Source organism: Amblyraja radiata, chromosome 6 (genome assembly GCF_010909765.2).
Source record: "Amblyraja radiata isolate CabotCenter1 chromosome 6, sAmbRad1.1.pri, whole genome shotgun sequence".
Taxonomy (NCBI): Eukaryota; Metazoa; Chordata; class Chondrichthyes; order Rajiformes; family Rajidae; genus Amblyraja; species Amblyraja radiata.
Window position 1 is genome coordinate 42,011,619 of NC_045961.1, and position 25,628 is coordinate 42,037,246.

The 25,628-nt window shown below is 42.6% G+C and overlaps 1 protein-coding gene across 1 annotated transcript in view; it reads left to right on the plus strand.

Annotated features, from left to right (window-relative positions):
- The window catches only part of LOC116974287 (PC3-like endoprotease variant B), a 699,630-nt gene that overhangs the window by 647,399 nt on the left and 26,603 nt on the right, over positions 1 to 25,628 (plus strand). Inside the window, exon 15 of the mRNA XM_033022605.1 lies at positions 10,074 to 10,259. Coding sequence (XP_032878496.1) covers positions 10,074 to 10,259 — 186 coding nt within the window. The remainder of the gene's footprint in view (positions 1 to 10,073; positions 10,260 to 25,628) is intronic.

Here is a 25,628-nt window from a genome sequence, read left to right on the forward strand (position 1 = left end):
TTATCAATTACTGTACAAGTACTCCAAGTCTTGTACTTTGTTTCACTGTAGTAGATTATACAGTGTCTCATGATTCAGTGTGTTAGTCACAGATTCAAGGTTGTACGATCAAGCCCCTTTCAAGGATTTATGCACATAATTTAATTTAAGCAGATTATCCGCGGCAGTGCTGAGGGGCTGCTGCATTATTGGAGATGCCATCCTTTATTTGTGGTATTAAACCGACATGTAGTTTATTAAACATTAAAGTTTGTAGGTAGAGCTGCTCACTCTCCGTGCCAGAGACCTGGGTTCAATTCGGGTGCTGGCTGCGTGGAATTTGCACTTTCTCCTTGTGACCCCATGGGTTTTCTCCAGGTGCTCCAGTTTCCACCCACATCCCAAAGACTTACAGCTTTGTCGGTTAAACGGCCTCTGTAAATTGTCCCCAATGTGCGGGAAAAGGGAAAGTGAGATAACATAGAACTAGTGTGAGCAGGTGATCAATGGTTGGCGTGGACTCTGTGGGCCAAAAGGCCTGTTTCCATGCTCTATCTCTAAACTAAACTAAGACACAAAGTGCTGGAGTAAATCAGCGGGTCAGGCAGCATCCCTGGGGAACATGGATAAATGATATTTTGGGTTGGGATCCTTCTTCTAAACTAAATTATTTCAAGTGGAGTAGGGAATATCAAATGATTTTGAGTTTGAGTTTAGTTTATTGTCACGTGTACCGAGGTACAGTGAAAAACTTTATTGGTGCTAACCACTCAGCGGAAAGACAATACATGATTACAATCGAGCCGTCCACAGTGTACAAATACATGATAAAGGGAATAACGTACGTAAATTTTCGTGTAAGATAAAGTCTGAACATAGATATCCGAGAGTCTCCAATGAGGTATATAATGCTTAAAGTTTGCTCAAATGCTTAATGTTCAGCCAATACCAGCAAAAAAAAATAATTAATTGGACATATTTTATTGCAGTTTGGGACATTTTGTTGTATTAAAAAATGGTTGTTATACTCACCAACAATGACTGCGCTTTAATGACTTTATAAATTGCCCTGGGAAATGGCAGAGCTGCACCAAAACATTCTAATGTGCTATGAGACATGTTTTTTACACTTTAGAGATACAGCATGGAAACGGGCCCTTCGGCCCACCGGCTGCGCCGACCTGCAATCACCCTATAGACTAGCATTAACCTACACACGAGGTTACAATTTTACTGAAGTCAATTAACCTACAAACCTGTATGTCTTTGGAGTGTGTGAGGAAACCGGAGCACCCGTAGAAAACCCATGCGGTTCACATGGAGAACGTACAAACTCCGTCCAGACAGCACCCGTGGTCAGGATCGAACCCGTGTCTCTGGCACTATAAGGCAGCGGCTCTCCCACTGTGCCACTGTGTCTCCCTTTTGGATATATCGGATGTGGCATTGTGCCACCTACGTATACAAGGCATTCTGGTTTGAAGGGAAGTTGTTCAGACCACAAATCATTTTTTAGTTTGGTCTCAGGAAACATTAAGGTTTTCTAATGTGCCACCTTTAATAACAGGACAGCAAGCTGGTAAACAGATGCTGAGCAGTGTGCTCGATGCTGGGATTATTGCTGGTAGGATAGCAATTTCCAGAAAAAGCAACAGAAATTAAATTGAAGAAATACCTTGCACTTAACATGCCAGCAGGATGTCCCAAACAATGGGTTCTTCTTTGAAGTTCAGGTCACTGTTGTGATGTGAATAAATGTGGAAGCCAGTTTATGTGCACCAAGATCCCACAAAACAGCACTGAAGAACTCCTCAATAGGTTTTCCATACCAGGTCATCGGAGATCAGTGATGGAAATGGGGAGGTACGCAGGGGGACGGCGTTCCCCTAGTTTTCAGTTTCCAGTTTCCATCCAGTGCGTGAATTCGCAGTTTTATCCTGCGCTACTTAATAGTAAGATTAAACGCGAACTTACCAGTTCGAAGTTTGATCATTATTTTATGAGGAGTAACGTTGAGGGATTACGTGAAGAACCCGCCAGGACGCATGCGTGTCATTCTTCAAAGCAGTGGTGTGAAATCACAGATAACAGTTATGACTGAACATAGTAAGATTAGAGAAGAGGATACCAGTTGAACTTTATGATCAAGGGTGGGAGCGGAGGGCACGTAATCCCTCAACGTTACTCCTCATAAAATAATGATCAAACTTCGAACTGGTAAGTTCTCGTTTAATCTTACTATTTTACTTCGGAGTCATGTGAGTGACTACGTGAAGCTTTCAAAGCTCTGATTTCATGCCGTGGAAACGAGTCCATGCATCACATCTGCCTTAATTGACTAAGGGAGGAATTGTGTTAACATGTTTAAACATGAATCCGACATTGAAATCCATGATAAATTTATTAACAACAAATTATAGCCCCTATTTTATGGGGTGAAATCATATTACAGAACTTAAAATTGATTCTGCAAAAGTTTCAGGTTTAACCACTGGTTTATGGTAGAATTGTTGGAACGTTTTTTCCCTTGACCATCCTGCTGTCTCCAGGATTTGGTCCATCGGTACATCCAACTCCATAGCTGCCAATGTAGCTGCAGCCCTGGTGGAATGAGATTTGAATATGTTAGTATCCACCCCAGCTGTTGTTAAAACCTGTTTCAGCCATCTGGAAATAGTTTGAACCGACACTTTTTTGTGAGGTTGCTTGTGGCTGATTAGTAGTGCCATCTCATTGCCTTTGATGTTTTTGGTGTTCTCCATATATAACAATAAATGTCTTATTATACAGAGATGATCATCTATAGGGTAGGCCCTAAATTCTATTTTGAGGCCTGATGACCCCGGTCTGTTCTGTTTGACTAATTCGTGAATATGAAAAGTTATATTTCTTGTTGAAGAAGTCATATTTTCCAGCCTTAACTTATGTAAAGACTGTACCCTTTGTGCTGTGACCAAAGCCATCAGCATGACTGTTTTATGCGTCAGTTTTTGCAGGGATAGAGCTGTTGCTGGAGACCAGTTCCTTAGCAACGTTAGGACAATACTCACATCCCATATTTGAGAGTACCTGGTTCTTGGGGGATTGATATTAAAAATTCCCCTCATAAGTTTGGTTACCAGGGGGTGAGTCCCAACAAAATGACGCTCTGATCCTCGCCATAGATATGCTGAAAGGGCACTTCTGGCGCAGTTAATGGCACTGTAACTGAGCCCCTCATCATAATGGAGGCCTGCCAGGAATTCCAGAACAGACGTTATGTTCATCGAGCTGTAAGTGATGTTGTTTCTGTGACAATATATCTCCCATTTCCTGATGTATACCAGATATTGTTTTTTGGTGGACTGCCTGTGAGCCGCTGATATAATGTTCAATGTTCGGTCCGTCAGTCCCAGTTCCAGTAGAGGTTTCTTTAGACTCTACAAATTAATAAGTTTGTCATTTTATGACATGGATGGCTATCCCCAGTTACGGGATGAACCAACAAATCTGGTTGTTTCAGGATGGTGATACATGGTTCTAAGACCATGTCGAGTATCACAGGGAACCATGGTTGAGTAGGCCAATCGGGCACTACCAAAATACCAGACGCCGAGTCTTGTTGTATTTTGCGTAATACCCGACTGATGAGGCAGAAAGGAAGGAATGCATAGAAAAATAATTTCCCCCAATGCAGCGAAAAAGCATCTATCGCTGATGCCCCAGGGTCTGGTTCCCAAGAAACATAGTTTAGTAACTGGTGATTGAGTCTAGATGCAAATAGATCGATATCTGGTGTTCCATACTGTGCTACAATTTCAGCAAATACTTTTATATCCAACATCCATTCGATGTTTTCATTGAATTTGCATGACCTGGTGTCTGCCACTGAATTTAGGTTACCTGGTAGGTAAGTAGCTGATATCCAAATATTTCTCTGGATACACCATTGCCAAATTGTATTAGCCAGATTGTCACATGATGTCGATTTGATTCCACCCATATGGTTAATAAATGCCACCACGGTGGTATTGTCAATCTGTAGTCTAACATGCTGGTGATGTATTCCAGAACAGTATGACTTTAGGCCATAGAACGCACCCAACATTTCCAGGTAGTTTATGCCAAGTGTCTGTAGTAATGATGCATCCTGTGCATTCCATCTACCTCCACAGCTGGAGATGGAATTGATTGCACCCCAACCAAGCGCACTGGCATCAGTTTGTAGCACCACTGAGGGATTGCTGATAATAATAGGGCTGGAACAATGCCGAATGTTATCCCTCCACCATTTTAATTCCATAATTGCTTTGATTGGTAGCTTCATTGGTCTGTCGAAATGACCAGCATTAATTTTGAGTGCTTGTATTTTTGCCCTTTGTAAATTTTGATAATACAAAGGTCCAAATTGTGTGGCTGGAAAAGCAGCCACTATTTTGCCAATCACCCTTGCTACCAATCTGATAGATGGTTCACTGATGTCAATGAGGTTGTTGCAGGCCTGGTCCTTTGGTAAAGCCACCGACATGTGAACTGAGTCAATAGTGAACCCCAAATAATCCATTATGGTGGAAGGCGTTAGTTTAGATTTAACTGGATGGTTTATCTTGACCTGGTGTCTGTTTCTCAAAAAATTGTTTGGTGGCTGATACAGCTAGTTTGGCTAATTCCAAAGTTTTGCCCACAATCAATATGTCATCTAGATAGGCCATGATCATATGTTTTTGTTTTCGAAGAAACGCTAGGGCTGGTTTCAAGATTTTTGTAAACAGCCTGGGGGCTGATGTTAATCCATTTGGTAGAGCTCTATACTGCCAGTCTGCCCCATCCAGTTGAATTTTAAATAACGTCTGTGGTCAGTCCGTATAGGCACTGAATAGTAAGCATCTTTTAAGTCGATGCTAGCCAAGAAGTAGCCTTCGGAAATCAATTGTTTGGCAGTAACAAAGGTTTCCATTTTAAAATGAATATATTGCACATATGTATTCAAGTTGGTCAAATCTATGATGATGCGACAACCACCATCTTTTTTGTTTTTGGTAAAGATATTAGACACAAATTCCAGAGAATCGTGTTGGGTTTTTTCAATTACCCCCTTTGCGTGAAGTCTCACCAGTTCAGCATGTGCTTCTAATTTTTCTTTTCGTGAAAGTACGAACGTTCGGTTCGGTACATGCTGAACTGGGGGGCTATTTTTGTGCACAAATTCAATGGTATATCCCTGGATACTGTTTAGGATATAAGTGTCTGTTGTCAATGCACTCCATGCCTCCCAAAAGAAGTGTAATCTCCCACCGATATGTGTATTATCCACACTTCCTATAATTTGTAAGGGACCAGACCCACCTACCTCCATGGTTACCAGTGGAAAGTTTACTTCTTCCTGTGTGGTCTTCGAGGAGGTTGAGGCGCCGGTGTCCGGGTTTGGGTTTGGGTTTGGGGTTTGCGCATCCACAAAGGCCGGTCTGGGCCATGGCCTAAAAAAGACCGCTGTCCTGTACGCCCGACCTTTGAGCTTTAGAAACATAGAAACATAGAAATTAGGTGCAGGAGTAGGCCATTCGGCCCTTCGAGCCTGCACCGCCATTCAATATGATCATGGCTGATCATCCAACTCAGTATCCCGTACCTGCCTTCTCTCCATACTCTCTGATCCCCTTAGCCACAAGGGCCACATCTAACTCCCTCTTAAATATAGCCAATGAACTGGCCTCGACTACCCTCTGTGGCAGAGAGTTCCAAAGATTCACCACTCTCTGTGTGAAAAAAGTTCTCCTCATCTCGGTTTTAAAGGATTTCCCCCTTATCCTTAAGCTGTGACCCCTTGTCCTGGACTTCCCCAACATCGGGAGCAATCTTCCTGCATCTAGCCTGTCCAACCCCTTAAGAATTTTGTAAGTTTCTATAAGATCCCCTCTCAATCTCCTAAATTCTAGAGAGTATAAACCAAGTCTATCCAGTCTTTCTTCATAAGACAGTCCTGACATCCCAGGAATCAGTCTGGTGAACCTTCTCTGCACTCCCTCTATGGCAATAATGTCCTTCCTCAGATTTGGAGACCAAAACTGTACGCAATACTCCAGGTGTGGTCTCACCAAGACCCTGTACAACTGCAGTAGAACCTCCCTGCTCCTATACTCAAATCCTTTTGCTATGAAAGCTAACATACCATTCGCTTTCTTCACTGCCTGCTGCACCTGCATGCCCACTTTCAATGACTGGTGTACCATGACACCCAGGTCTCGCTGCATCTCCCCTTTTCCTAGTCGGCCACCATTTAGATAATAGTCTGCTTTCCTGTTTTTGCCACCAAAATGGATAACCTCACATTTATCCACATTATACTGCATCTGCCAAACATTGCTTTCGTACGTCTGTCCGCGCGTTCGCTCGCTCTTAGTGCCGGCGCTTCTTCCCTCAGACTCCACCAAACAAACACACACACATACAATACAATACAATACGGTTTTATTCATCACATTGCACATAAAGTGCATGTGAAATGAATTTGCCAGCAGCGGTACAATGAGAAAGAACACACAACACACAATAAAAATTTAACACAAACATCCACCACAGCATTCATCACTGTGGTGGAAGGCACAAAATTTGGCCAGTCCTCCTCCATTTCCCCCCGTGGTCGGGACCAGAGTCCAGAGCCAGTCCAAAGTCGGCTCTTCCCCACCGGAGACCGCGGCTTTAGGTTGGTGTAGGCCGCAGGCCGGTGGTCGAAGCTCCCCTTCAGGGGTGATGGTAAGTCCACACCGGGTCCGCGGTAGAGGTTGGCCGCGGGCCGGCAGTGGTGGCTTCTTCTCCTCCCGGGTCCCCCACGAGGGATCCCGGGCTGCAGACGCCGCGCCAGCTGGAGCTCTGCAGACCGCGGCTTCAGGCTGCCGGCTGCCGCGGGCCAGCGAAACGGAGCGAGGGCTCTCCCGCTCCGCGCCTAGAGTCCGCACTGCGCCCGCCGCTGAAGCCACGGGCGCGTCTCCGGGAAAGGCTGCCCGATCCTCGCTGTTAGGCCACGGGGGAGGCGACCTGGAAAAAGTCGCCTCTCCATGGAGGAGGCGACCGAAACGGTTTCCCCCTCACCCCTCCACACCACCCCCCACACAAAACACACAAAGAAACATTAAAAACACACTTAAAACATACTAAAAAAACAAAAAAAGTTGAAAAAAACGGACACGCTGCTGACAGCGCCCCCACCGACAGCCGCGATTGAATGGACACATACACACACCCACAGCATGTCCGGCAGATCGGTGCGGGTCGAGACCAGGAGCAGGGCGAAGGAGGACATCAAATGGGTCATGGCAGCTATCGAAAAGTACGGTAAATGGTAAAGGGGAATTTTTTTTTAAAAACACCCGAAGGAAATAGATGTTTAACAAAAAAAAGGGGGCCGGTGATCGCTCCGTGTCCGTGTCGGAAGGAAGTGGAAGGTGGCTTGAGAGGGTGCAGGATTTTCTGGAGCTCCTTCCTAATGGCAATATTTTGTACCAAACTAAGAGGGACCCCAATGCGATATTCCACCTCTCCACCAATTCCAATATTGGTGGCAGGTGGGGGGGGGGGGGGGGTCTGGAGCGCTAGTATGGGTGTTGTGGGCGGAAGAGATGGTTTCCAGAGGGCTATTATGGACATTGTGGGCTGAATGGATTCTTGGGCTGGCAGCTCAGTCACTCAGGCCTGGTGGGCACGCAGCTCAAAAACTGCCAGAAATTCTGCCCAAAACAGGTGAGAGACTGGGAGAGAGAGAAAAGGGTGAGATGGTGGAGAATCATTTTTAGACATTTTTCATCTATTTCTGCAGATCACAGCAATGAAGGAGGAAACTCTATCCTGGCTTGGATCCCACAGGGAACCAATGAAGGGAGGAAGAAAAATACTGGGATGTTTAATACTTGCAGGGGGAATACTTACTGATGGGCCGAAAGGACTCCTGGGCTAGTACAGGCCTGATGGGCTGAAGGGACTTAAAAAAAATCTAAGTGAAATCTCAGTGAAAGGCACTTTTTCTGAACTTGTATGGTTTGATAAACAAAAAAACATGTGCCCAAACCAATACTGTTTCCGAGAAAGAGAAAAAATAGTTGATAGGCCATTAATGATATAATTGGAATTTCTAAAAATGTTTGCAGTGTTAATCAACAATGCAAATATCCTAGTCCATTCACTTATTGAGGAATGGCTTAATTCGAAAATTATGTTTGTTACAAAATTGTTAGCTGTTGCATGTGCAATATTGATTTTGTTTTTTATGTTGTTTCGCTGCAGAAGAAATTCTAATGGTTTCCTAATAGATCACATTAAATCTAGCTTCACCAGACTCAGACCTACATCTATGGAGGTGTCAACAAAGTACTTTACTTGTAATATAGCCTTATTCAATGAAAGCTTCAGGAAGACAGGCACTTCCATGGTTTCAAAACTGACACTACAATGAAACTGAATTCAATGTTGTGATCATATTAGTTTGGTTTACTTTAGAGATACAGAATGTAAACAGGCCCTTCGGCCCACTAAGTCCGTGACGACCTGTGATCCCCGTGATACTAACACTATCCTACACACACTAGGGACAATTTACAATGTTTACCGAAACCAAATTAACCTACAAACCTATGCGTCTTTGGAGTGTGGGAAGGAACTGGAGCACCCATGTGGCCGCGGGGAGAACGTACAAACTTCATACAGACAGCGGCCATAGTCAGGATTGAACCCGGGTCTCGCGCTGTAAGGCGCCAACTCCACTGCTGCACCGCCATGCCGCCCCTGTGAAGTTTGTCAGTGTTCTCTGCTGTGAATTTAACATAATAACCCCACCGGTATTAAAACGTTGGATAATTATAAGTTGTTTGATGCACTACACTCCTTTAGCTGGGAATAGGATGGAGGATTGAGACTGAACTCATGATGATGCAGTCAACATGAATTCATATCAACCTACAGTTGCCAAAGCCCATTGGTTTGCACTGCTTTTCTATTCATGTACAGACACTCCCCGACTTACATAAGGGTTACGTCCTGTGGACCCTTATATGTCAGATGTGACGTAAGTCAGAAGACCTCGTTTGAGTTCCCATGCGGAGACCATGTTGGGAGCATCCACGAGAACAGCTGACTGACTGGCGGAAACGGCCGCATGCGACAGCAGTAGGGCACTGCAGTGCCCCCAAGACTGCAGAGACGCGCAACCCAGAAATAAAGTAGTGGGCTTAAAGAATTGCTTACGTAAGTGCAAGTTTACGTAGGTGATTTTGAAATCTGCCTTGAGCACTGTAATGAAGAAGGGTCCACCTGTACATTTTAACAAACATTAAAGTGTTGCCAAATCTGGCAACTTGAACAGTATCTCCAAGATGCTTATCTAAGATGTATCTAAGTGCTTATGTGTAATGATACTTGTACTAAACTTTATACAAAAATTAATTTCACTGTACCTTGGTAGATGTGACAAATAAACTACCATTATCCAGAGATGCTGCCTGGCCCATTGAATTACTCCAACACTTTGTGTATTTTGTAAACCCGTATCAGTAGTTCCTTGTATCCACATTTGTGGAAAATTCCTGATTGCCAGGAAAAGATTCATGAGGATGTTGCCAGGAATTGAGGGTCTGAGCTATAGGGAGAGGTCGGGCAGGCTTGGGTTTTATTCCTTGGATCGCAGGATGCTGAGGGATGATCTTCCAGGGGCGCATAAAATCTTGAGGGGAATAACTAGGGTGAATGATACCTATGGTAAGGGAATAAAAACAATAGGATATATGGTTAAGGTGAGAAGGGCGAGATTTAATACAGACCTGAGGGCAACGTTTGCACTCAGTGGGCGGTGGGTATATATACAACGCACTGCCAGAAGTAGTAGCTGAGGCAGGCACTATAACAGCATTTGAAAGACAGTTGAATAGGTACGTGGATAGGGAAGACATAGAAGGGGATGGGCCAAATGTGGGAAAAAGGATCTGGCATAGATGGGGCATCTTGATCGCCTTGGACTAGTTGGGCCAAAGGGCCTGTTTCAGTGCTGTATGACTCTATGGTGTTATCAGCTCAGTGGTTAGGCAGCTTTGTTCCATCTTGTTAATACTAAAGTATTTTATCTTTTTCAGGTGACTGCTTCGATGTCATCCTTGTGCCGAGGTGACCTCAGCATTTCTCTCACCTCACCATTAGGTTCTGTATCTGAACTCCTTAAAGTCCGTATGCTTGACAACTCCAAGATGGGGCTAAACAACTGGACATTCATGACTGTCCATTCTTGGGGAGAGAACCCCAGAGGCGAGTGGCATCTTACAGTGAGTATTCTTTAGCTTGGTTTGGTTATTCTTGTGTTTTTGTTGAACTTGATGATCTTCAGGGTCCTCCTTTGAGAATTCCAGCTGCCACATGTGGTGATTTCAGCCAACAGAGCAATGTTCATAAGTTCACAAGTCATGTGAGCAGAATTGGGCCATTCGGCCCATCAAGTCTACGCCATTCAATCAGGGCTGATCTATCTCTCCCTTCTAACCCCATTCTTCTGTATTCTCCCCATTACCCCTTACACCAGTAATAATCGAGAATCTATCTATCTCTGCCTTAAAAATATCCATTAACTTGGCCTGCAAAGCCTTTGTGGCAATGAATTCCACTGATTCAACACGATCTGACTGAATAAATTCCTCATCATCTCCTTCCTAAAGGAACAATCTTTAATTCTGAGGCTATGACCTCAGGTCCTAGATCAGGGGTTCACAGCCTTTTTCGTCCCGTTTACCCCTGGCAACTTTAATAGCACATAACAATGTTATTTCACTTATTTGTGAACAACTAATGTTGAACAGATACCGGTATACCAGAACTAAACAGTCAGTCAATGAGAAAAAATATGTATAAATCCAGAATCAACAAATGTACCCCCTAGGTAGGCAAAATTTACCCCCAGGTTGGGAGCCCTTGTCCTAGACTCTCCCACTAGTGGAAACATCCTCTAAATCAACAAAGCTCTCCCAATTCCCATTCATCCACAAATTTAACTTTCCAGTTAAAAATAACAGCGGAAGGTGTTACAGTTACAGAGCAGCTTTCATGACGTCAGAAGGTCCGCCTGGCTCCACAGCCAATGATTTATAGCTTTAAGGTGAGGGGAGCAAAGTTTAAAGGAGATGTGCGGGGCATGGAGATGTAAAGTTTTTACACAGAGAATGTGATGTGTACCCAATGAACACAAAGTTTTCAAGAGAGAGTTTGATATAGCTCTTAGGGCTAACGGAATTAAGGGATATGGGGGAAAAGCAAGAACGGGGTACTGATTTTAGTCGATCAGCCATGATCATATTGAATGGCAGTGCTGGCCCGAAGGGCCGAATGGCCTACTCCTGCACCTATTTTTCTATGTTTCTATGTATGAATGATCTGCCCCTTTACAATCTGGTTCCCTCCTTTTCCCTTTCACCTTAAGGCTATACCTTTTAGTATTTGATTTTTTCATCCTGCGAAAATCTACCCTGTCTACCCGATCTATGCCTCTCATAATTTTATATCATTACTAGACTAAGTGGGGCCCGTTGGGTCCCAGCATCACACAGGAGGGCTGGTCATCCAACGCAATATTCCACCTCTCCACCAATTCTAATATTGGTGGCCAGTTGGGGGGGGGGGGGGGCTTTCTGGAGCGCTAGTATGGGTGTTGTGGGCTGAAGGGACTGGTTTCCAGAGGGCTAGTATGCAAATTGTGCGCCAAATGGATTCTTGGGCTGGCGTCTCAGTCAATCAAGCCTGTTGTGCTGGCAACTCACTCAATCACGGCTGGTGGGCGACTCACGGCTAATCCTTGAAATTCTATTTCAAGCAGGGAATAAGGCCACCAAATTCAAGTGCAGTTTCTTACCACTTCTAGCAGGGTGCAAGGCCACCAAATTCGAGTGCAGTTTCATACCATTTGAAGTAGGGTGCAAAGCCACTAAAGACAGCGAGTTGTGACCTCTCCCTCTTCCATCTTGAAGAGACTGAGCCACACCCACGTTTCCGGGTTTTATAACCCCTCCCCCCCCCCCTCCGGAAAAGGTGTGGCTTTCATGGAGTGATTGACAGGAGAGATTCTCAACATTTAAAAAAAAACTAATAACACTTTTATTTTTCATTGATGGGAAGAATTATCTGCATCTGCTCAGCGGAGGGGGACTGAGTAAGATGGCCAAAAATCACAGCCGTAAGTGGTAGCGTTTTATCTAAAATCAATATACAGTGCAAACAGGAAGTAAGTGCATTTACAGTAGTGCCTTTTAACTTCAAGTCAAAGCACCCAAGCCACCATTTGCAGTAAGTAGTGCATTTCAACCATGCCACCATTTGCAGTAAGTGGTGCCTTTCAACTTCAAGCCATTGCATCCAAGCCACCATTTGCAGTAAGTAGTGGCTTTCAACTTCAAACCACACCCAAGCCACACCCAAGCCACCATTAGCAGTAAGAGGTGTCTTTCAACTTCAAGTCAAAGCTCCCAAGCCACCATTTGCAGTAAGTAGTGCCTTTGAACTTCAAGCCAAAGCAACCAAGCCACCATTTGCAGTAAGTGCCTTTCAACTTCAAACCAAAGCTCCCAAGCCACCACTTGCAGTAAGTAGTGCCCTTCAACTTCATGCCACCATTTACAGTGCCTTTCAACTTAAAGCCAAAGCACCCAAGCCACCATTTGCAGTAAGTAGTGCCTTTCAACTTCAAGCCACAATTTGCAGTAAGTAGTGTATTTCAACTTCTAGCCAATGCACCCACGCCCCCATTTGCAGTAAGTAATGCATTTTAACTTCAAGCCATTGCACCCAAACCACCATCTGCAGTAAGCAGTGCCTTTCAACTTCAAGCCACACCCGCCACCATTTGCAGTAAGTAGTGCCTTTCAATTTCAAGCCAAAGCTCCCAAGCCACCATTTGCAGTAAGTAGTGCCTTTCAATTTCAAGTCAAAGCTCCCAAGCCACCATTTGCAGTATGTAGTGTCTTTCAACTTCAAGCCACACCCAAGCCACACCCAAGCCATCATTTGCAGGAAGTAGTGCCTTTCAACTTCAAAGCTCCCAAGCCACCATTTGCAGTAAGTAGTGCCTTTCAACTTCATGCCACCATTTGCATTAAGTAATGCCTTTCAACTTCAAGCCATTGCACCCAAGCCACCATTTGCAGTAAGTACTGCCTTTCAACTGCAAGTCAAAGCACTCAAGCCACCATTTGCAGTAAATAATGCCTTTCAACTTCATGCCACCATTTGCAGTAAGTAGTGCCTTTCAACATCAAGCCACAATTTGCAGTAAGTAGTGCCTTTCAACTTCAAGCCAAAGCAACCAAGCCACCATTTGCAGTAAGTAGTGCCTTTCAACTTCAAGCCAAAGCAACCAATCCACCATTTGCAGTAATAGTGCCTTTCAACTTCAAGCCAAAGCTCCCAAGCCACCATTTGCAGTAAGTAGTGCCTTTCAACTTCAAGCCAAAGCAACCAAGCCACCATTTGCAGTAAGTAGTGCCTTTCAACTTCATGCCACCATTTGCAGTAAGTGGTGTCTTTCAACTTCAAGCCACACCAAGCCACCATTTGCAGCAGTGGTGTCTTTCAACTTCAAGCCACACCCAAGCCACCATTTGCAGTAAGTAGTGCCTTTCAACTTCAAGCCAAAGCAGCCAAGCCACCATTTGCAGTAAGTAGTGCCTTTCAACTTCAAGCCAAAGCAACCAATCCACCATTTGCAGTAAGTAGTGCCTTTCAACTTCATGCCACCATTTGCAGTAAGTGGTGTTTTTCAACTTCAAGCCACACCCAAGCCACCATTTGCAGTAAGTAGTGCTTTTCAACTTCAAGCCAAAGCAACCAAGCCACCATTTGCAGTAATAGTGCCTTTCAACTTCAAGCCAAAGCAACCAAGCCACCATTTGCAGTAAGTAGTGCCTTTCAACTTCAAGCCAAAGCAACCAAGCCACCATTTGCAGTAAGTAGTGCCTTTCAACTTCAAGCCAAAGCAACCAATCCACCATTTGCAGTAAGTAGTGCCTTTCAACTTCATGCTACCATTTGCAGTCATAGTGCCTTTCAATTTCAAGACACACCCAAGCCAAGCCAACCAGGGGAGGGGAGGGGAGGGGAGGGGGGAGGGGGAGGGGGGAGGGGGGGGGGAGCGCTAGTATGAACCATTTTAGAACCAATAGACATTTTTTGCAAGCTTTAGAACCAATAGACATTTTTTTGCAAGCTTTAGAACCAATAGAGACACTTTTTGCAAGCTTTAGAACCAATAGAGACACTTTTTGCTAGCTTTAGAACCAATAGACGTTTTTTGCAAGCTTTAGAACCAATAGACATTTTTTGCAAGCTTTAGAACCAATAGACATTTTTGCAAGCTTTAGAACCAATAGAGACACTTTTTGCAAGCTTTAGAACCAATAGACATTTTTTGCAAGCTTTAGAACCAATAGACATTTTTTGCAAGCTTTAGAACCAATAGATATTTTTTTGCAAGCTTTAGAACCAATAGCGACACTTTTTGCAAGCTTTAGAACCAATAGACACATTCTGCAAGCATTTTAGAACCACTAAGGGCACTTACATTTGAGTAGACATGTGTTCAGTGTTATTCACAGCTCAGAGAAACGTGACCCTCTGCCTTCCTCCATCTTGAAGAGACTGTGTGGCACACCACTTCCTGGTTTTATAGTCCCTCCCCCCTGCCGCCAGCGGGGGCAGCAGAGAGAATGGGGAATTTTGTAAAAGCATTAATATCTCTGTCATTTGTAATCGACGGGTAAAATCCTCGGCACACATGCGGCGGAAGGGGGCTCTGAGCAAGGTGGCCATAAATGACGGCCGTAGGTGGCGGCGTTCTCTCGGAAATCGCAGCACAGATGGCCAAAACCGGTCAAGAACAGACTTTTAGTAATATAGATATCAGGTTTCATCACAACCACCGGTGTTCCAGAGAAAACAATCCAAATCTGTCTAACCTCTCCCTGTACTAATAGCCCCCAATCCAGGCCTCATTCTGGTAAACCTCCTCTGCAGCTTTTCCAAAACCTCTACATCCTTCCTGTAACGATTGACAAGAAATGCACGCAATAAAGCTGCATCATGACTTCCTAATTCTGTACTCAATGCCCTGATCTATAAATGCAAGCATACCACTTGCCCTGTTTACCACAATAATACTTAATACTTAATAATACCACAATAAAAGCCTATACTTTAGAGCAAGCCGTGTTTCTAGCCAGGCTTTACACTGAAGTTGCAATATTTTTAAATACCCATGTCCATCCAGTGCGCAAAATGTCAAGTAAATCGAATCTGGCTAATTATCGCCAAACTGGTCTATTCCCAATCATCAGGCTGGTCTATTGTCTATTGTCTATTGGTATTGAAGGTGTGCGGCCAAATGCAACTTACTCATCAATAATTACCAGGTACGATCACAACATTCAAAAGACATTTAGACAGATACGTGGATAGGAAAGGTTTAGAGGCATATGGTCCTAACATGGGTAGGTGGGACTAGCGTAGGTGGGGCATCTTGATCGGCATGGGCAATTTGGGCCGAAGGGCCTGCTTCCGTGCTTTCTAAGCCTATAACTCTATGACTCTACAACGTCCCCTATTCCCTAATTCTTGGATAACGTTCACTTCTGCACTTCTTTTATTATATTTTTAGTTTTCAGACCTAATTGCTTTCAGAATTTAGCTGTTTATGTTGGCATCAAAACCTGAAATAGCATGAGCCTCTTGTGTTATCAGACAGTTACGACGTCATTAAACTCAGTAATACCTCCAAGTCAATTCCTGTGGAGCTAGTGATCAGAGAAAGGAATAATGTCTTAAACTACAGTCGTAACAAATTGGGAAATGTTATTGAGCTGGTTCCAAATGTAGACCTTCAAAAGATGCATCATTCCATGCTATATTACTATACTATACTTATACTATATACATTGAAACAAAACAAATTGAAGCAGTGATCCAATATGTTTGTCCTCAAATTGCCACATTGGGATTGGCGTTTCCATTTTGCATAATTTTAATGAAAATTATCTGCAAATTAAAAAAAATTTAAAAATCCATCAGCAATTACTACATATACAATATTAGCAAGAAGTATATACAGTTTGTTATTTTTTTTATTTACTTAATCCTAAATGCAACTGATGAACTAATACAACAGTCAGTGTGCATGCAATGAACCTGTAAAACAAGACTTTACTCCAAAGTTCCTGTATTTATACATTAAGCAAGGTCTCTGGTTTCAAGGGATCCCTATGGCTATGAGAAAAATTGGACCTTTTCAGTAAACTGGGATTTTCTCTTTTTATTATTTAATTATTCAAACAAAATTTGTTTGTTGTAATTATAGCAAAGTATTTACAGTATGGTTGTGCACCGCAGAAACCAGCCCTTACGATCTCCACATTCATGTCAACCTTATTGCCTAATTTATTTTGTCCACATTAGGGCCATATCCTGTTAAGTCTCACCAGTTTAAATGTCTGTGTAAATGTCTCTTAAATGTAGTAACTCCATCCAATTCCATCACTCCTCTAGCAGCTCATTCCAGATATCAACCACTGTGTGTGAAAACAAAAAAAAACCTTCAAATCCCCTTTAAAACTTCTCTCTGCTAAACCTATGTCTTCTTTTTAATGATACCCCTTCCATGGGAGAAAGATTTTAAATACCCAATTATGCCTCCCATAATCTTATACACCTCTAGCAGTGCAGAAACAAGGAACTGCAGATGCAAATAATATACAAAATGACACAAAGCGCTGGAGTTATTCAGTGGATCAGGCAGCCTCTCAGGAGAACATGGATAGGTGACATTTCCAGTAGAGTCTTCAAAGCATCACCTATCCATGTTCTCCAGAGATGCTGCCTGACCTGCTGAGTTACTCCGGCACTGTGTACTCTTATATACGTCTGACAGGTCAACTCTGAGCTTCCTACCTTCCAGGAAAAACAAACACTGAACAGTGTTTTGTAAAGTTGCAATTGGATTGACAATATTTCCAATTTTACATAGTTTAATTTGTATATTAGAGACAGTGCAGAAACAGGCCACTTTGGCCCACCGAGTCCAAGCCGACCACTGATCATCCTGCACAATAACACTATCCTATACACCAGGGACAAGTTACAATTAACCTACAGACCTGTAAGTCTTTGGAGTGTAGGAAGAAACCGGAGGACCTGGAGAAAACCCACGCAGTCTCAGGGGGAACATACAGGTAGCACCCATTGTTAGCATCAATATTAATGTAACATCATTGGAGATGTATTGTATGAATTGCTATTTCTGGTTATCAGTTAAATAGTTTGCTCAGAAATCGTATTTTCCATGCTTTGTATTCTTTAACTTTACGAGGAGGTTGCTAATTTTTTTTTAAATGGGGATCATTCAGTCTGTTTTTAGCAGAAGACAGAAAGGACCTTACATAGTGATTCTAAATCTCAGGATTGTCATTGACATTTCATTTCCAGAGCATGGGGAATAGAAACTTGAAAACAAGTAGATCAGGGTGCTATCATTTACTGATTTATGGACAGCTCAAGACTACAAATGACAAGGGCCTCAGAATAGGCCATCTGCCCATTCTGTTTGCTGGAACATAAAACAGGGGACAAAGAAAACTGGGCCAACATTAATTTAAAAAAAAAATCTTTAAAGAGTAGCGAGGGAAGCAAATAAAAGAAGTCATTTCATGAAAAGAGCAGTCGCAGAAATTATTTTAATGCATTCAAGCTGTGCTCGTGCATTAGACTCAGAATTAGAATGCCGATTTCAGCCTTCTTTGAAAGGCCATCTACGGCAAATCTTATCAAGAAAAAAAAGCAAAGATGCCATTCTCCGTAAATTACAGGCTCTGTAACTGCTGAAAGATAAGAGTTTGCACATTACAATGGAGTTCCTGTGATATGCTCTTAGTCTTTGAGCAGCGGGTCCCTATTGCTTCCACATCCAAATATGTCTGGTCATTTTGAATAACACTCCCTATTGGAGCAGGAATATAATCATGCCTCAAAGTCTGTGAAATGTAGAGCAGCAAATTGCTCTGCTTGGAAGCATGTTCCACGTTACAAAGTAATTTAGCCAAGCCATTACACCCTTATTGTACACCAGTGATTGTCCAGCATAAGAAGTACACTGACCCACTGCATTACATAAAATCGCTGTGAGATATTACCTTGTAATCAGCCTGTGTAATTAATCCTATTTTAGTTGTGTAAGTGCCTCAGATCTACCGGCATCATGGTGAAGATAATGGCTCGAGAGCGTGTTGATTTTATTTTTCTGAATTAATGTTTGCAGCGTGTGTATCCTTATGGTTGTTGCCAGGGTGTTAGATTTCTCCCCTTCTTCTCACTTGAGTCTGCATGGATCATTTCAGCGGTACGGTGGTGCAGCGATACAGTCGCAGCCTTACAGCATCAGATCTGGATACTGGTGTTGTCTGTACAGAGTTTGTGCATTATCCCCGTGACCAAGTGGGTTTTCTCCGGGTGCTCTGGTTTCTGCCCACACTCCAAAGACGTACAGGTTTGTAGGTTAATTGGCTTTGGTAAAAATTGTAAATTGTCCCCAGTGTGTAGGATAGTGCTAGTGTACGGGGATTGCTAGTCGGCGCAGACTCAGTGAACTGTTACTGTGCTGTATCTCTAAACTAAAATTGTTTTACAAGAAAAGCAGATGGGAATTGAAGTTGGCTCAATAGCATGAGTTCCCTTGGCCCTATGCGAGTCCTTGCAACTCCAAAATAATATCTGTGGCATATTGGTCAAGGCATGAGAATGTTAGGGTGATACCACTGGATGTTTGCAGTGAAGGCAGCTCATGGCATCAATCAGCATTCAACACAGATCATTTAGACCTCAACACCTTAACTAGCAGACTCTTAAACTGTCACAGATGAGTGGCATTTAGTAGGAATGACCTCTGGCAAGCTCTATTTAAAATGATCGTCAACCACCTAAGTGGTTAGCTTCTAAATTGTAGTGAGAGTCATAGAGTTATACAGCTTGGAAACAGACCCTTTGGCCCAACTTTCCCAGGACTACCAAGATGCCCCATCTATGCTAGTCCCACCTGTCCACTTTTGGCCCATATCCCTCTACATTTTTCCCGTCCATGTACCTGTCCAAATGTATTTTATATGTGGTTATAGTACCTGCTTTAAATTCCTTCTCTGGCAGCTCTTCCATATACGCACCACCCTCTGTATAAAAAAGTTGCCTCACATGTTCCTATTAAATCTTTCCCTTCTCACCTTAAACCTTCATCATCTAGTTCTTGATTCCCCGAATCTGTGGATTCACCCTGTCTATTTCTCTCGTGATCTTATATACTTATAGTTTGAATTATTTTTGTTGTTGTGATAGGAGCCGGATTAGGCCATTCGGCCCATCATTCAGCCCATCAACTATTCATTCACAGCTGATCTATCTTTCCCTCTCAACCCCATTCTCCTGCCTTCTCCCCATAACCCCTAACACCCGTACTAATCAAGAATCTGTCAATCTCCGCCTTAAAAATATCCATTGACTCGGCCTTCACAGCCTTCTGTGGCAACAGATTCCACAGATTCACCACCCGTTTGAGATGTTTTTAGATAGGCGCATGGATACGCAGGGATTTGAGGGATAAGCAGTCCATTTGTGCAGAGAGGATTAGTTCAATTTGGTATCATATCTGGCACTAACATAATGGGCTGAAAGGCCTGTTCATGTGTCTATGTTCTATGTAAAACTTATCGGAAATAGATTAAGCAGGTCTGTGAAGTGGATTTCTCCATTATTGGTGGGATTTACACTCAGTAAGCAATGATCTATCGTAGACACAAAATGTTGGAGTAACTCAGCGGGTGAAGCAGCATCTCTGGGGAGGAAACATAGAAACATAGAAAATAGGTGCAGGAGTAGGCCATTCGGCCCTTCGAGCCTGCACCGCCATTCAATATGATCATGGCTGATCATCCAACTCAGTATCCTGTACCTGCCTTCTCTCCATACCCCCTGATACCTTTAGCCACAAGGGCCACATCTAACTCCCTCTTAAATATAGCCAATGAACTGGCCTCAACTACCTTCTGTGGCAGCGAATTCCAGAGATTCACCACTCTCTGTGTGAAAAATGTTTTTCTCATCTCGGCCCTAAACGATTTCCCCTTTATCCTTAAACTGTGACCCCTTGTTCTGGACTTCCCCAACATTGGGAACAATCTTCCTGCATCTAGCCTGTCCAACCCCTTAAGAATTTTGTACGTTTCTATAAGATCCCCCCTCAATCTTCTAAATTCTAGCGCGTATAAGCCGAGTCTATCCAGTCTTTCTTCATATGAAAGTCCTGACATCCCAGGAATCAGTCTGGTGAACCTTCTCTGTACTCCCTCTACGGCAAGAATGGGCAACGTTTCGGGTCAAGACCCTTCTTCAGATTGATGTCGGGGGAGGGGGCGGGACAAAGATAGAATGTAGTCAGAGACAGTAAGACTAGTGCGAGAACTGGGAAGGGGAAGGGGATGGAGAGAGAAAGCAAGGGTTATCTGAAGTTAGAGAAGTCAATGTTCATACCGCTGGGTGTAAACTACCCAGGCGAAATATGAGGTGCTGTTCCTCCAATTTGCGCTGGTCCTCATTCTGACAATCTTAAGCAAAGATCTATGATGCATAGCAAGAAAAGACATAATCAAGCTAACTGCACCAATGATTTGGCAAACCTGGAATGAAAAAGCAACAGTATTTTTTCACTTTGCAAACATTTTACAGAATGAGAAATAAAGGTTGGAAAAAGGCAACGGATTAAAAATAATAGTTGAAATTTTTTAAATCAATTGCAGATTTATTAATTTGTAAACCAATGGATTTTTGGCAAGGAATAGAAGGAATGTAGCGTTTCAGTTATAGAAGTTACTCTCTCAGGGTCAGGGTTAGGAGTAATTATGGTGTAGTCTGCCAGAACTCATGCAGCAAGACTTGACATTTACAATAGTTTTCACAATGAAGGTAATGTGCAAAATATTGAAGCCATGTCAAGTCACTGATTCTGGATTGATTCTAATAGTGTATCCTGAAAAGGAGCAAAGTATCATGAAATAAATTTTGGAATTTTTCTGTCTAAATGTATGTGTGTTAGTCGGGTCACTGTCAGTTTTACTTAGTAACGGCAGTGAGCAGTGATTGTGTCCAGTATCACAGCAAACACAGTTTCTGGTCCAATAAATCTTACATATTACATTTGGACCAGGGGGGCATCTAGTTTCTATATATATGATAGTGAGAGTTGTTGAGTGCTGTACTTTGCTCTCCTGCTTTGACTTTAGACTTTAGAGATACAGCATGAAAGCAGGCTCTTCAGTCCACCGTGTCCGCGCCGACCAGTGATCACCCCATACACTAACACTTTCCTACACACTAGGGGCAATTTACAATTTTATCAAAGCCAATCAACCTACAGACCTGTACATCTTTGGAGTGTGGAAGGAAACAAGACTTCATGTTTTGGAATATCATGATGTAGACATTTTCTAGGAATGAAAACCAGCATCCAACCCCCCCCCCCCCCCCCCCCCCCCCCTCCCCCACACACACACACACCCTTAATGTCGGGGTTGCCTGTTTTCAATTAAGTGTAGGAGGTTCCTTCCTACCAAATGTAGGGTTAAATTCTTAAGTATTGGCAAATCAACACTGCATGCTCATTATGTTCATTGTTTGCATACTTAATAGGCATACCAATTTGCAAATACATGACCGTGAATGCCCTCAATATTATGGAGCCTGGCAGTGATTTATCTCTCCAAATATCTATTTGGAGTTCCAAGAACACTTTTACGATGCCTGAAAGAACAAGCACTGTTAAAACAATGTTTACACTGAAAAGTAGAAACAAAGAACTGCAAATGCTGATTTACACCTAAGAGAGACCCAAAATGCTGGTGTAACTCAGCGGGTCATGCAGCATCTTTGGAGAAAAAGGATGGATGATTGGACACTTCTTCAGACTATTTTATTTCGGGAAAGAAACAAAGGGCCTTAAAGCCCTCTGGGTGAGGGATGGAGGTGTTGATTGACTGAACGTCCATGATAAAGATGAGTGAATGGGGGCCTGGAAACCGAAAGTTGTTAAAGTCTGAAGAAAGGCCCCGACCCAAAACGACACCCCTCATTCTACTCCAGAGATGCTGCCTGACCCATTGAGTTACTCCTGCATTTTGTGTCTATCCTTGACATTGAAGAGAGCCATAAAGGACAACAATAAATTAACAATACCCTGATAGACCATTTGTTAGAAACTGCGCATTTCAGTTCATGAGCACTCCACTTCAGTCAGGTGAACTGCACAGGTCTTTAATATTTGGCCAAGCATGCTGTCTGGGCTGGACGATTGGCATGGAATCACCCTCTTTCAGGATGCTCTGACGTTGGCCTCAATGACTGAGATCACAAGGTCCTCAGGGGCGGTGGAGGTCGAGTAGCCATGTTGTTGTTCTCCATTTCAAAGTGTACCCAGAAGGCATTGGGCTTATCCAGACGTGATGCACTGTTGCCCCTTACGCTACCTGGTTTTGCCCTTTAGGAGGTGATAGCACGCAAGCCCTGCCGCACTGTCGAAAGACCCTCTGTGACTCAAGCTAAGCTCAAAATTGTCTCTTCACTCTCTAGTCAGTGAAGATTGTAGAGCTTTCCCCCCCCTGTCCATTCTATCATCATGATTTAGAAGTGCATCTGTCCACAAATACATGTCAGGAAATAAGTGTTTTCCGACTGCATCATTTGCTCCAGCCATTGTTTTGTGGCATTCATTCAATCAAGCAAATTTTATTTCAAACCCATTCCCACTGAATACAAAAAATATCAGCATAAAGGAAACCTCCCTTAAAATTGATTTTCCAGCAACATCAAAGACGACAATAGTATTGCCCTGCTGTCTCTGCTTTTATTCAGAATTTTTTCCGTATTCAACTTCTGGCCAATTCTGCTGAGTTTTTAATTGACTGTTTATTTTACTGACAAGTGCTGTTTGTTCAATGCATCAATTGCATGTGCATGGGAGGTAAACTGTTTAATATTCATCTTTCCACCTTATGACCAAATGAGGAATATAATGCAAAATTACTATAAATAACCGGATAATTACTATTTAATCCCACTTTTTGGGACTTTTGTCTAAAAGGGTAAGCATTTGTATGCTTGGGATGACAGTGCCTAAAATAGTATAGGAAACCTAGAGAGATAATAACCTGGATGCTCACTTCCTTCCCCAGACTGTGCTTAACAGTACAGAGACTAAAGCCATCATTATCTTGCCTCTAACACTGCAATCTATTATTATTCTTAGGAAGCTGACCATTAATGTTTCAAGAGATCTCCAGGACATTAACACAGACTCTGATTGAGGGAACGTTGCATTCAGTCATGAACAGGACTGAATAAAAATAAGAAAATGCGATGTTCTTTCCTTTTAAAATATAGAGACACCGTTTCAATTAAACTCAGACTTATTGATATGCAAGCTTTAGGGAACAGTCAGAAGGTAAGAGTGAAAATATTATCCTTCAAATTTAGCTATATAATTGAAAATAACAAATTTCAGATTCATCAACATGAAGGCAAGGAGGTTTTTGAACATCTTTGTTGAACCCCTTTAGACCTTTTACCAAAATATGTAACCATGTAATTTTACACAAAAATTGCATCTGAAAATCACTATAGGGCAGATATATCCTTTCTTTTAATATTATATGGTGTGTATTTTCAGTAAAAGTTGCAGAGTATGTACATAAAAATGGCAAACATTTTTTTTACTATGAAACAGTGCTAAATCAACAAGTTTATTTATTTATTTATTTATTTATTACGATTTCTATATGCATTTTTGGGGCTCTGAGTATTGCTGTAAAGCCAGCAATTATTTTCCATGCTGAATAATCCTTGAGAAGGCTGTGTTAAGTCTCTACCTTGACCTGCGGCAATCTTTCCGGTAAAGGTACTCTCTCAGTGCTGTTAGGTGGTGAGTTTCGTGATTTAATCCCTGGGACAATAAAGGAATGGCAGTATATTTCCAAGTCAGAATAATATGAGATAGCATAGTATTTGACGGGCATGGGCCTGTACTCGCTGGCGTTTACAAGGATGATGGGGAACCTCATTGAAACTTACCAAATAAGGAAAGCCTGGATAAAGTGGATGTGGAGAAGATGTTTCCATTTGTAGGACCAGAGGGCACAGCCCCAGAATAAAAGGACGTACCTTTAGAAAGCGTATGAGGAGGAATTTATGCAGAATTAATTGCCACAGAAGGTCGTGGAGGCCACATCATTGGTTAGTTTTAAGGCAGAGATTGACAGATTCGTGATTAGTAAGGGTGTCAAAAGTAATGGGGAGAAGGCAGGCGAATGAAGTTGAGAGGAAAAGATAGATCAGCCCTGATTGAATGGCGGAGTAAACTTGATGGGCCGAATGGGCTTAATTCTGTTCCTATCACGTGAACTCATTAACTTATTGCCCTGCGGCAGCTGGAATTCTCAAAGGAAGACCCTGAAGATCATCAATCGTCTGAAGAAGGGTTTCGGCCCGAAACGTTGCCTATCTCCTTCGCTCCATAGATGCTGCTGCACCCGCTGAGTTTCTCCAGCACTTTTGTCTACCTGAAGATCATCAAGATCAACCAAGTTCAACAACAATCAGCCAAGATTGAAGAGCAAAGACTGGTAGTACTAATCAAGCGATTTGGGAATAGTCTCAATTCAAGCCTATCCCTACAAAGCCATTTTGTAGCATCCATTAATAGACACAAAATGCTAAAGTAACTGAGCATTTCGGATCGAGACCCTTCTTTGGGTCTGGCCCAAAATGTTACCTATTCCTTTTCTCCAGAGATGCTGCATGACCAGCTGAGTTACTTCAGCAATTTGTGTCTATCTTCAGTGTAAACCAGCATCTGCTTTACCCTTCTTACACATTTTGTAGCATCCATTACTGTACAACTGCAGAATACAGAATATTTTCTGGCTCAGAATGTCCTTCACTTTGTTTCAAGCAGCTTTCTATCAATAAATGGGCCAATTACGTACTATGTTATTTGAAAGATTATGTCTGAAATGCTTCTTGGTCATTCCAAAATGCTCTATTTCCTACAGTCGTCTCATTTACTTTCTATTATATTTTGAAATACTACAGTTTTTATTCTCTAAACATTTATAATCTCTCTAGGATACCTATTACCAGTTCCATTTCATAAAGTAGCAACTCCAATTTAGAAAGCATTTTAATTTTTTCTTTTGCATTTTGCCTGGTTGTAATTCTAAAGCCTCGTTGAAAGTAGATTAGTCAGTGAGGCATTGCAGGATAGTTGTAATTAAGGGAGCTATAGGTTTAATTTTTCATCTTTTTTTATCTTATCTCTTTACAACCTGTAGAGAAAAGTTGAGACTATCCAAGACTCTGATCCCTGCCCCCTGGCCCATGCCATCTTCCATTCATGATCACTCCTATATTGGCTGACTCATACAAGCAACCATTTAAATAATGCCTCAAATTAAAATTCTCATCCATGTTTTCAAATCTCTGTACACTGTCTCAGTGTACTACTATGACACTCTTGTACTGTATTTGTGATGCTTATCTAAGAGGTATCTAAGTGCCTATGTATAGTGCTACTTGTACTG